General features: G+C 43.2%; 1 protein-coding gene across 1 annotated transcript in view; it reads right to left on the bottom strand.

The window, feature by feature from the left end:
- CYTH3 (cytohesin 3) overlaps window positions 1–13,655 on the bottom strand; it is a 117,493-nt gene that overhangs the window by 12,618 nt on the left and 91,220 nt on the right. The window contains exons 5-9 of the mRNA XM_038762525.1: window positions 10,975–11,093; window positions 7,056–7,136; window positions 3,618–3,730; window positions 2,966–3,114; window positions 2,404–2,515 (exon numbers count right to left, since the gene is read on the bottom strand). Of these exons, the coding sequence (XP_038618453.1) occupies window positions 2,404–2,515; window positions 2,966–3,114; window positions 3,618–3,730; window positions 7,056–7,136; window positions 10,975–11,093 (574 nt within the window). The remainder of the gene's footprint in view (window positions 1–2,403; window positions 2,516–2,965; window positions 3,115–3,617; window positions 3,731–7,055; window positions 7,137–10,974; window positions 11,094–13,655) is intronic.

The following is a 13,655-nucleotide window of genomic DNA, read 5'->3' on the forward strand; positions in this document are numbered from 1 at the left end:
CAAGTCAGTTCGCTTCTCTGTGCCTCGGTTCCCTCACCTGTAAAACGGGGGTGAAGACTGTGAGCCCCACTGTGGGACAGGGACTATGGCCAACAGGATTAGCTTGTATCTTCCCCACTGCTTAGAACAGTGCCTGGCACATAGTAAGCGCTTCACAATACCACAATTAGTATTAGGAGCCGGGGCTGAGGCTTCACCTACCTGCCTAGGTGCCTCTACCACACTGCATGAGGGCCCAAGACTGTACGCGGCTCAAAGGAATTCTGCACTTCGCTGTGTCATTTTACCTCCTTTCCGTTTCGGCCATGGAGGGGGTTAGAAAATGAATTCTTTAATGACCACTAGGAATTCTCATGCGGCGCTTCCGCCACAAGAGGGAACACACTGGCTAAATCGGGGGCCTGAGACTTGACGCCTAATTAAACTGAAAATGATCCAGACATCTGGTCCAAGATGCATTTGTCAGTACTTGATAACACACTTTCGTCAACTGAAGCTGCCGGCAACTTGCTTTTGCTGAAAGGCGGGAGAGTTCTGTGGAAAAATAGTGTGGGAACTCCGGAGCCGGGTATCCCAAATATCTGATCTCCCCTTTCTGGTTCTCCCTACGCAGGCCTTGCCCTGGCTCTCTTTCTTCCCCCTGGGGCCGAGCCTCCTCTCACCAGGTGGTTGGCACCCCAGCCCTTTAGGATCAGGACAAATAGGGTGCCCATCTGTCCGGTTTGCAGCTGGACTCTGCTCCTGTCCGGTCTAGGGCAAGGGGAGGGAGAGGACTGAGCAGAGGAGTCCGTGCTCACCGGAGGACCAGGCCTGGTTTCTGGCCCCCTCCTTCCTCTCTCCCTTCTCCCCCCTCCATCCCCCCCACCGTCTTACCTCCTTCCCTTCCCCACAGGACCTGTATATATGTATATATGTTTGTACATATTTATTTTACTTGTACATATCTATTCTATTTATTTTGTTAATATGTTTGGTTTTGTTCTCTGTCTCCCCCTTCTAGACTGTGAGCCCACTGTTGGGTAGGGACTGTCTCTATATGTTGCCAACTTGTACTTCCCAAGCGCTTAGTACAGTGCTCTGCACACAGTAAGCGCTCAATAAATACGATTGATTGATTGATTGATTGATTGATCTGCCACTTGTTTCCCAGGCAACAATTATTACTGTTTCCCCCAAAGCTCCGCACGGCAGCCTATCAAACCAGGCTATGAGCAAAAATGGCAGCAGCTGAGATTAAGCAGCCCCAAACTCACTGAAGGCTTAAACCATCCAGATCTGTAATGCCTGTGGTTTGTCTTTCCTTGTAAAAACCATCAGCGTTATGAGGGACTATAATAATTTATCCACCTAGTATATCCACTTGTCTTCTGGGCTCTGCCTGAAACAAGCTATTAACGAGTCAGTTCACTACTGAACCAACGCCCTGGATAAACGTCAAAATATGGCTCATATCACGGTTCAGAAATGGCAATAGTAGTTATCCTTCATCTCTCTAAGGCGAGAGCATTTTATTTTCAGTCCCAAGCCTCTTAAAGACTTAACCGAACTTTCCCGATTGGGCTGGCTTTCTTCCACTGGCTCAAAACTCTGCAGAGGTATCTCCGAGGCTGAACCATCCCCAGTCTGGAGTTGGGGGGAAGAGGGGAGGGCTCATGGATCAGGTGAACGGCTAAGCCGTAAATTAAAGCTTCAGACAAACCAACAGAGGAGAAGGGGAAAATCAAGAGAGAACTGAGCAACTGAAGAAGGGGCTGGGAGTCAACCGGTACATACCTCCTAATGCAGAACAAGCAGAGACAGCCAGTCACAGAACAGAAAGGTGACAGTAGTCATAGGCCAGAAGGAAAACAAGAAGGCACATTTAAACCACTCATTAAAAAATCATAGCCGAACCAAAGCAAGAGAAACTCACAAATAATATGGAAAAATAAAGACACACACACACACACACACACACACACACAAAAACAACTCTTTGGAGGTACGTGCATCTGGCTTCTTGTACACACAACTGAGTGGAAATTTTACTTAGAAAATTACTTGACAGTTTTCTGGGATGGGTTCATGTAACCTGGTGTGTGATTTCTCTGCCAAGGAAACTGTAAAGTATTAAAGTGCCAGTCTGCTGATGCCTCAATTATTAAATGCCACCATTTAAACACTTGAGATCGCAAGAGAGAGAGAGAAAGAGGGAAATTACTACCTCTGGGAAATATAACAACTGAGAAATGTATTTGCAGGTCATTGTGACTTTAAAAAGCTACTGCTTCTAGATTAGGGGCTGTTCCGAAAGGCTGAATGAGCAATTCAGTATTTGTTAGATTTGAAGCAAGTGGTTAATCGGGGTAACAACCTATGGTTATACACACAAAGCAAAGCAGCAGAGCAAGCTGTTCTACTAACCTAATTTCAGTAGCCAGCCTTCTCTATCCGGATTAAAAAATGTGTGTGTCAAGTCATTCCCGTCGTCCTCCGGAATTTTAAATGGCTCATTTTTAATGCTTTCATATAAATTCTGTAAGGGGGGGAAGATAGCAAATTCAGCAAAACATAGGTGAAATATTTCTGCTAACACAAGCCTACAGGGAGAACCTACTATAGTGAGAGGAAACAAAGGCATTTTGTAATACATGATCACGTGACCATCATTGGATATCGTGGACCATCATTAGAGGGAGTGTTCTGCAGGAGGCTAGGAATGCTGACTATCATGAGCTTTCGCTTGTCCAAGAAAAACATCCCCTCTTTACCCTTGGGTAGAGGCGGAGGAAAGACCAAAGCAGGATCAGAGGAGCTGGAGCACTCCCACCAATTACGTGTTCAATTTGTTTTTCGGTTGACAGATTGTCACAGATTGACACAGGGAGAAAAATTTCACCTCTAAAAGCGAACAAAAGGCTAGAGAGAGACACTGAGGGGAACCAAGTCGGCAAGCCATCGCAAGCATGTTCCCAATGCAACTTACCCTCAACAACTCCTCGGGGAGATCCCCGCCCTCATTAATGCCGCGGTTCATAGATATAAATCGCTCCACCGTTGGTTTATCCCTCACGTTGTGGTTGTGGAGACTGGTGTTTAGCATAATGATTGCAAAAGACAGCACATAGCATGTATCTGAAGCAAACCAGAGACACTATTGAGCTAGCTGCACCAGGAGGCTGAGAATTTATTCCCAGGGGGATAAAATCACTCACGAATCTTACCGGGGGCATAGGAGGAAAGCCCTGTCGGGGTGGTCAGACTGGACTGGAACCAATTCCTTGTGGAATGCCATTCTGGGAAGGTTTCTCTGGGGCCCTGAGTGTTCAAGGAGCCTATCTTTTAGAATCAGCTAAATAGTTTGAAGAATGATTTTCTCAGGGAGGGTCCATTAGGGTCACAAAACAACTGCTTGAAAGGCAGGAGGCCCCAGGAACGGCCTAGTTCCTAGGGAAGTAGGAAACCTCTTTAAAATCGGGTAGGAGGACGGCAGGGAGCAATTCTAAATTCCATGCTTGCTACTGGAAAAGGCATTTTTAGAGTACACTTGAGCTTGGTTGACTGTTTAATGAGTTTTACACAGTTTAACAAGGGAACTGAGGGACAGAACTTCATGGCTAGAATATGCCATGACTCACCTGTAGATTGGAAGACTCCAGGGTTACACAGGCAATAGCGTGAAGCAAAAGCTTCCATCATCCGGTCAATTTTCTGAGCCTCTCCTGGAAGTCTGAAACTCCACAGGAATTGCCTGGACACATATAAAGAAGAAAAAGCAGCAGTCAGTCAATAACCAAATGCTCAAATACCCTTCAATGCATGATGCAATTCTCTTGATTATTACAATTTACAAAGTAACCCAAGCTTTCTGCTATTGCCAACCTGCGGGCCAGTTTCACTGCTTGACAGCCCCTCTGCTTGGGAGTGTGCAGGATCAGAGAAAAGAAGTAAAATTCTGGAAAGTCAATGTTGCTACTTGTTAGAGATTCTGGGGGGGAAAAAAACTGTGATAGGGTTACCGAGGTTGAAATAAAGGCCTAAACTGTGTTTTTCATTTTCTGTGGCTTTGGCATTATGCACACTTAACCCAGTCTTCAAAACAGAGATAATCCACTGGCAACTCTATTAACTAGACTTTCAAAGGAAAATATGCCCCTCTACATAACCGTCATTTCACCTTTGGCTCAGACAAGAAAGACAATCCCAAAATTCATGACCTTACTGAAAAAAGAAAGTTCCGAATGTTCTCTTATCCTATGCTGCCTTATGCTTGAACAAATTCAGGAAGAGAGGAGCAATGGGGGCTAGACGCAGTGAGGTAAGGAGAGCTTCCCTTTGGGGATTTCCATTGGCAATTTAATGTGACAGAACCACTTTCAAAGCAATGGATTGAGAGGACAGGGCCAAAGAGCCCTTCACTCAACCCCTCCCACTCTATCAAGGGACTGTGCCAAGGGCAACATACCACCAAACTGAGATAACGGCTTGAACTCAGTTTGTGGCTCCAGGTGTCAAATGACTTTTTAAAAAAAAAAAAAATCAATAATTCTACATAGATCATGACATGAAGCTAACAAACTGTCGGAACTTAAGGTTTTAAATGCAGCAGCACAAGCGCAAGAAATCAACTGATTTATTGAGGCTGCTATTCGGAGATATATTTCCCACGATAACGTCTCATTCCCTGTGACTTGCATTTCTAAAAAATTGAATTAAGGGGGAGGAGACCGTGCTTGCTCAATATCGTTTCAGTGTATCGCCGGGCCCAGAGACCGCCGGAAAATTCTAAACACAATGATGGCAGTGTTTGGCAGGGAAAAGAATGCCAAGGCTTCAGATCTTAGCTGAAATGAGAGCGAGTCACAGACCACGAACATGGGATGTTTCTGTGGGGAAGAACAGAGTGGGCACAGAGGAGGAGAGCATGTGGAAGTGATGCAGCGGGGGAAATTATTTTCACATTTCCCTCAGTCCCAGATCTGTTAGAGAGCTGTGCTCACTCCAGGGTCCACATCAAAGTGCTAATTGTGAGGGGTAGTCGGGGCCAAAAGGGAGCGGCCCCTGCTCTTGTGCCAAGATAAAAGCTTCCACTAGTCAAAGAAGTCATCAAGAGAAAACGAATGAATGAGAAGGCCTGGACTGGATGCATAGGCACCAGACTAAGACATGAAAAAGAAGCAACAATCTTCCTTTCTGCGCTACTAGGAGGAAGCACTTTGCTAATCAATCAATCCTATTTACTAAGCACTTACTGTGTTCGGAGCACCTTCCGAAGCACTTGGGGAGTACCATATAACAGCATGGCCTAGTGGATAGAGAATGGGCCTGGAATGGGACTTGGATTCTAATCTCAGCTCCACCACTTGTCAGCTGTGTGACCTTGAGCAAGTCACTTAACTTCTCTGTGCCTCAGTTACCTCATCTGTAAAAGGGGGAGTAAGACTCTGAGCCCCATGTGGGACAATGGAATGTGTCCAACCTGATTACCTTGTATCTACACCAGCGCTTAAAACAGTGTCCGGCACATACTAAGCCCTTAAGTGCCATGGAAAAAAAAAGAGTTGGTAAACACATTCCTTGCCCACAAGAAGCTAGAGGGCAAAATCAAGAGAGAAGCAATTAAAAGACATGGAAAGAAACTGGTGATATTCACCCCAGCCCTACAACATTTATGGACAAGTAAACAGGCATCAACAGCATCAAAATAAATAAATAAAATGATATCCCTGCCAAACGGTTTATAATCTAACAGGGTAGACACGCATTAAAATAAAATAAAGCAACAGAATATAAGGACACGTACATTAAGACCTGTGGGGATTAGGGACATTTGAGTATCAAAGTGCTTATAGAGTAAGGATTTATGGGCATAGGTGATGCAGGAAGGAGGGAGAACAAGGCGAGAAGATGGGAAGGCTTCCTGGAGGAAATAAGATTTTTGTATAGCTTTGAAGATTGGGAGAGTGTTTGTCCGTCGGATATGAAGGGGGAGGGAGTTCCATAGAGGAGGGAGGGTGTGAACAAGGGGAAGACAGTGGGAGAGATTAAGGCAGAGGCACAGTAAGTAAATTGGTATTAGACGAGTGAAGTGTGCAGGCTGGGTTATAGTGGGGGAAGAGCAAGGATAAGTGGGGAGGAAAGTTTTGGTTGCTTTCAGGTTTTGTTCTGTGCCATTTATTTTATCTGCCCCCCTAAAACAGTGATTTTTAAGAGCCTCCAGACTTCTAGTACGTCACTTGTCTTTTTAGTTCTCGTTTCAAGCTTTTTCCAAAGGTCTACATTTATTGCAAAGTTCTTTCTAAAATTAAATGTTGGCTTATATGAAGAGTGATCTTAAGAGGACAAGATGCCTCTAAAATAGAATAAAAACGAATGAGGACCAGGACAAAGAACTTGGGTTTTGATTTTTTTTTTCTTAATGGCAGAATGCCAAGCTCTTAGTACAGTGCTCTGAACAAAGTGCTTAATAAATATCATTGATTAAAAAACACAATCTTACCAATTCAAGTTCGGTTCTCCTTATGGGTATAAACTACCCGTAAGGGCATGAACTACACTACCATTTAGTGTCTTCATGAGGCGATAATTTACCAAAAGGCACTTTAGTGGCCTAAATTAATGCCATTTTCAAAAGCACCTAATGCTACCAAGGAGTAATAAACACCCTGACAAAATCTAGCTCAATATGTCCCAAATAGTTATGCACAGTCCATCAATCAATGCTATTTATTGAGCATTTATTGTGTGCAGAGCACCGTAGTATGTGCTTGGGAGAACATAATACAACGCAGTTGGCTGACACACTCCCTTCCCACAACGAGCTTACAGTCTAGAGAGGGAGAAAGATATCAATATAAACAAATTACAGATATGAATAAACAGATTACAGACATAATAAATATATGATGACTATTTCTCAAGTAGTTGAACCATTGAACCAAAGGCAAAATAAGGAGAACATGAAACTTGGGCCCACCCCCATTTATAGTTAACTAAGTTTATTTGGACTTATTAAAGAAAACAGGCAAAAGGTAATAAAAAGCGTAACTCTACGAGGCACAACACACAAAACTTACCTTAAGGCCTGTACAAGGTTGAGGTCGGCAAACTCATGGAGTTCAACAAAGGCTTGAAGAACTTTAATATTAAATTCATCCCTGGAAAGAAAGGCAATGGTGAGAAGACAAGTTATGCTTAATGCCTACATTCTGACCTTTTAAAAATGGGAAACTAACTGCCTGTCTAAAATTCGGAAAGCCTGGATCTAGAAAACACAAAACGCCTTCTGGTTACCAGGTGATACTATCTCAAAATCTTCCTAAAACTTGCATTTTGAGACATTGAGATTCCTAGGGCAAGGAAAGGGAAAAATATGTCCTGCACTATTTATAGGAATAGAATAGACAGCATTGCATGGGTTTTTTCTTCCAGTAAGACTGACTTGGCAAGACTTAAGAGGTGGTACATGACAAACAACCTAATATGTGCCCTGGGCCTATAACATCATCTTCCTGGTTAGTGGTGAAATTTGCCCCAGCATATAAAACTCTTGGAGAAAGCAATTTCACACGCAATCTCCTGTGCCCATTAACTTTTCAGAGCAAAAACAAACTATGAGGCTAAAGTGACTGGCTCTAAAACTATGTAAATCTAAATAATGCAACTCAAAGGAAAATGAATGCAACAGAATCAAGTGACTCAACTAGAATTTCAAAGTAGTCTCTCCATCCCCGGGCTAAAGATTACTGATACGCAGAGGTCCCCAGCAATTAGGGCAAGTTGCAGACACATCAGGCATTGAAATGTTGCAGATCTTCTTTCCACTCAACAACAGGTTTGGGGCTTAATTTCAGACTACAAAAACACTGTCAAATGTATTACAGAATGGATATATGTTGAACAATTCCAACAGCTTAACAATGGAAAAGCCTGGATCCCATACTCACTGCAATAAACATACCATAAACACTTAAAAACTGAATGTTCATTAATTAGGATATACCTAAGATACTTTAGCATAAATAACACAGAAACCATGTCAAGAAGCACAATAGATATGCCACCATAAGTAGAATGAAAGTGTCGTAAAAGTGTGTTTTTGAAAGTGTTTTTGTTTGTTTTTGAGGTTTGTTTTTTTAAAAAATTTGAGGTCTTTGGTAACCTATACACATGTTTTTTAATACCATCCACTTTGGGGGGTTTCATTGCAGTCCTGGTTGGCTGAAGTGACTGGAACATTGCCAGGGGTTTCAGATGAGTTTTGTATTGGACAGGCAGCTGCTCTTGAGTTCCAGCCATCCTCCCAGCTATTTGTGGCTCCTAAGTCCCAAAGAGCCCAGAAGCCTGCATCATAGGCAAGGTAAGGGAAGTGTTTTCTCGAGAGGTCAGGTCAAACCCGAGGGTACACCAGCATGAGACTGGATTTCAGTCTCTTGGGCCCAAACGGTCCATTCTGCCCCTTTTGAATGGTATGTCCTGAGCACACTGATGTTTCAAGACCACTTTACACTGGAGTATTAAACAAGGTCAAGTGAGGGAAGCTTTTCTCCTTTTTCCCCTTGCGCTAGAGGAGACACGGGTGGTAGCCAGGTTCAAAACAGCAAGCCCAGGATTAGAGGCTGGTATGGCTCCAGAAACCTGCAATTACATATTGTCTGCTTGTCAAATACGTCAGTTGGTGTCCAGGAGACCTGCAGAGGTAGAGCTGTTTGCCTATATATCTGAGACCTTACACCATACTGAAGTCTGTTTTATTATGCATACTCAGTCCCACCTAGGGCTTGGAATTTTTACTGTCACGAGTCCGGGATCACGATAGGAAGTTTAGACGACAGTTGGTCTCTGAGGAGTTTTGTTTCCCAGAAACTCAAGGCAGCAGCTGTCACCTAGTGCTTTACTGTTTCCCTTTCTCTGTCTTCCTCTCCCCATCTCCATACCCTACCACTCTCAGCATCTAGTAGGGCAGGCCAAAAGGAAGGCTTTTTTTTTGGAATCCAGAAAAAATCTGAAGACTCCGGGCTGAAATGGGAATCAACAGCTCTAATAGAATACTTTCAGAGAATTCTCTCCCATCTGAGAGACTACAAAATGGCCCAAACCGGCCATTTTAATTATGAGTGAAGGGCAAAACTGAAAAAGAAGATAGAAAAATCATACTAAAGGGCATATCCAAATACTGATTCAAATAGCCTCCTGAGAAGTCTCCCTCTTCCCCCACCCTGCCCTCCCACCCCCCCAATACACACACTTTGCTTTCAAATTAGCTCTCTTTACACGTCAAAAGGTTTCCCACTCCACCTGGGACCTAAAAATCTCCCACCAAGCTAGGTGCTTGGGACTCCTTCCCTCTCTCCTTCTACATGACAGCTAATAAAGATTCTGCGCTAAGACAGATCTGTGATTGAGGCAGGCCAGATCCCAGGTCTGTTTAACAGCCTGGCCCTTAAGATGAGAAAAATAAAACAAAACCACACTCTCTCATTCACGTCAGCTGTTAGAGCCAAAGACATGACAGGAGTGAGCAGGCTAAAGTAATGCGGGGTCAAATTCACCTGGCATTATCTTTAACACTGACTGCTAGGCTCTAGATTTGTTTATTTGGAATCCCCCTTTTCATCTCCATGACTTTGCTGGCTGCCAAACTGGTTCTGAAAATAACTTTGGTGGATCCCAGTTTTCTGTTTTTCTAGCATAGTATCCGGCATCCGATCAGAGTCGCGATTCATTCCAAGGTCACGGTTTTAGACTTGGCTTCCTCTTCTAAACTGTACACTGGAGGCTTGTTAGAAAAGGATTCTGGGGTAGGTCTTCTTCAAAGTGGCCTATATTCATGCCACCAAAACTAGTGAAGTCATCACCCCCTTCTGAATGCAACCTAGTTCTGAAAACCATAACACGAAGCTACAAAACTTCAATGGGAATTGCTCAGGTTGAGAACTCTCCCTGTGAGTTCATTAAAGCAAACAGAAGAGTTGACTCTGTGAGCTGGTTTCACTCCTTTTTCTCAGCAAATCCCTTGGTACAAGGGACTCCATCAGCAAAACTGTAACAACACAGTGTAGGATTTTCAGGCTGGGCACAATAAAAATGTCATTATATAAATAGTAACATGTCTGCTGTGCCCAATGCAATTTCCAGAGTTACACAACTGCTTTAGGGTTAATATGAAATAGCTGGGGCTGCTGCTCCTAGAGCACATTATGACATCTAAGTTTCATAGACCATATTTAACTTCTGCCCTAGCATTTTCAATAAAGAGCTAGAAATATACATTGCTTTGGCAAACAGCTGCTGAGCGACCCCTCCCTTTTTTTTTTTTGAGAAAACACTTACTTGGGTTAACTGAAAATGCCTGCTTAGGGTACTCAGGGGATATGAGCTCACTTCTAAGTCGCCACCCTGGCCTCCATTAACTTTAATGGAACTACCCACATAATGAGCAGACTTTTCACTAGGGAAGGGTGTGGGGTGGGTCTGACTAGCCACGCCCCTTCTTTAATACTACTTTTTTCCTACATCCAGCCTTCCTACTGAAAGGGGAAAACACTATTAAAAAAGCTGTAATGTCCACAGAGACCTACTTCTGGGCAAACCATCACGGCACGGCTCTAAGGGCTTCCAAGAAAGTCTAAAAAGAGTAGCCATGTCCACCCAGCTGGGACCCTTTTGGAAAAAGATCCCAAAGCCACAGACAGTCCATGTGGGTGTCAGGACAATCCAGAGTCCTTCCCCATCATGCCCACTAACCCCAGACAAAAATGGAGGCTCAGCAGATTAATATACTGAGGCAGAGCTGGGAGTAGAACTAAAGAGTCCCTAAATATTATAGGTTGCTTGGAGAATAACTTGAATAAAAGCATCACCGAGAATGAACAACTGTGCAGAAGCCTTAACTTGCCCAGGACCGATGACAGGACACCATCCTGAGCCAAGAACTGTATATGGAGCCCCAGGGCTGCTGTTAAAACAAAGCTGCTTATTCCCCTTCAAGCTTACCTTTCACCAAGGTAGTCCCCGATTACCGTTTTATTTAGTCCTTCCCCTTTATAAAGGAACTGGGCTATGTCTTCTGGGGTACTCTGCAGCAAGTCATTCTCTATAAGAAACTGAATCCCCTGAAGAGGAAAATAAAGAGAGGAGACATTGTTTGGGAGTTCATGCTGACATTCATTTTCAAGGACAAAAATATGCTTAGTTTTCAATAACTTCCTGGTTGAGACACACTAGGAAGAATGTCTATGAACACTGAAGCACAGGTAAAATGATAGCTACAGCAAGGCTTAGTAGGAACTAAAAAGGGAACTAAGCTCATTCCCTCCAGGAATTCAAAATGTGGGATAAACTGGAAGATAAGTAACTTCTCCATTCAAATAAGCAACTGTTTGGAAAGATTACAAGGCAGAAGAGCTTTAAATTTTCCAGGCTTAGGAATCTCATTTATTGGTGTAATCAGTTCCCATTGGCCTTGAAAAGCAAACTGTGGGGAACTACACTGTGTGTCATCAAGTTTAATTCAGTCAGGACATGTCCTCACCCTAATGTCTGGCAGAAAATATGGCACGTAAAACCACATACTGAAGAGCTACCCAGGGTGCTGGTGACCCACATAAGTTTATGTGCTTTTCCCTCCCCCCGAAAAAAATCTCAGAAGTGTGTGGCAATACGGAGTTATCACTGTAGCAAGTCCTCCACCTGAGTTCATAAGAAGTTCCCATACTTCAGGTTCTGACAAGAGGGGTTAGGGGAAATGGCAAAGGAATGAGAAACAGTGTCATCACTCAAGGATTATATAGGTGAAAATTAAATTCTTGCAAACGCCAGTGCTCTTCCAGGGTTCAACAGTAGGTTGCCTAGCAGCTAAAAAGAATGGCCACCTCATCCCAATTCCTTTGCAAAGAGTCATTTAGTACCAACCAGTAAGTGCTTAGTACAGTGTTCTGCACACAGTAAGCGCTCAATAAGTACAATTGAATGAATGAATGAGTTTATTCACCAAAAGCCTATTTGGGAAACAAGCTGGCAAAAAGAAAATGACAAGCTCATAAATTTCTCATATTTATAGACAAGGCTGCTTAAAAACCTAATACTGACTGATGCACTTTTAAAGAGTGTTTTCTATATAGATGAGTGTGGTGAAATCCATATTCACTGGAAGGGCAACTTACAGAGGAAAAGAAGGCCCACAATTGGAATGAAATCTCGAGCCTGACTGGAATGTCACTTGCATAAGATCTGAAAAAGGAATAAACTAATAGAGAGACATGGGGTATCATGTAATAACAATCCTGTCAGTTTTTCCTCCACAATATTTTGTAGATCCACACTTCTTCTCCAGCCATTCTGGCCACCATGCTGGTCCAGGCGCTTGTCATACAACAGACTTGGCTACTCCATCAGTTTCCTCACTTATCTCCCTGCCACCAGTCCCTTTCCTTTCCAGGCCAAAATTTTCTGCTGCCCAGATCATTTTTTCTAAAATGTTGTTCTATACAGATCTTCCCACTCCCAAAACCTCTAATGGTTATCACATCCTCTCCACACCAAGCAGAATTTTGACTTCAAGGTCTTCAACTGCTCTCTCCTTCTTGTGTATCCACTCTATTTTCTCACCTCACCCCAGCTAATACTCTGCATTCCTCTTAAACTAACCTGCGCCTCACTCTTTGACTCTCCTCGACCTTCATGCCCTTTACGCTCTGCCTGGACCTCCCTCCCTCTGTGGGGGGGAGAAATCCCAGCTTTTCCCATCTTCAAAGTCCTTCTGAAATCACATCTCCTCCAGGAGGCCTTCCTCAAATAATTTTACCATTATTACAGTATTTGCTAAGTGCTTATTAAGGGTCAAGCACTAAGTGCTGTGGTAGATACAAGTTAATCAGGTTAGACACCCCCTATCCTACTGAGGCTCATCATCTAATCTTCCCAGAATATAATCCACAAGCTGCCACTTTTGTGCCATATGAGCATTTGTATACTCAAAACTTCCTGAAGCCCTTATGTTCTTATCTTGCACGCCCTCTTTCTTAAGCATTAAATCCTGTTCTCCCCTTTTCTTTCTTCCTATCTGCAAAATATTTTAGTGCCTGCCTCCCTGACTAGAGTGTAAACTCCTTGAGGGCAGGGATCGTGTCTACTTCTTCTATTGTACCTTTTCAGGTATTTAATACAGTCTTCTGCATCCAGGGATTGATTTTAAAAAAAAGTGAAAGGGGGAAGACAAGGTATCTTGCTAAATTCAATTTTTCTTGTTGGGCCCATTTTAGCAAAATACCCCTAGATAAAAGGAAACATAATGGAGGAAGAGAACGAGGATTTGCTCATCTGAGAGTTCTGCCTAAAGAAAACCCATCTCGGGTGATCTTGACAAAGTTGGACATCAGCGTAATTGCTACCACTGTGTAAGTACAAGCAACCCTTTTATACTGTCCTCTCCCAAGCGATGAGTACAGGGCTCTGCACACAGTAAATGCTCAATAAATATCATTGATTGATGGACTGACTTTTATAAACCGTAATCTCCAGTCTTTCATGAAGAGTCTCTCAAAACATTTTATAGGCAAAATGTATTTATTTCATTAATTCTATGAATTAGACAAGCCATAAACACCAGGCCCACTGCTCATTCAACAGAAACTGAAGCAACAGGTGCAAAAACCAAATTGACTCAGACCCCAGCC

This window comes from Tachyglossus aculeatus, chromosome 21 (genome assembly GCF_015852505.1).
Source record: "Tachyglossus aculeatus isolate mTacAcu1 chromosome 21, mTacAcu1.pri, whole genome shotgun sequence".
Lineage (NCBI taxonomy): Eukaryota > Metazoa > Chordata > Mammalia > Monotremata > Tachyglossidae > Tachyglossus > Tachyglossus aculeatus.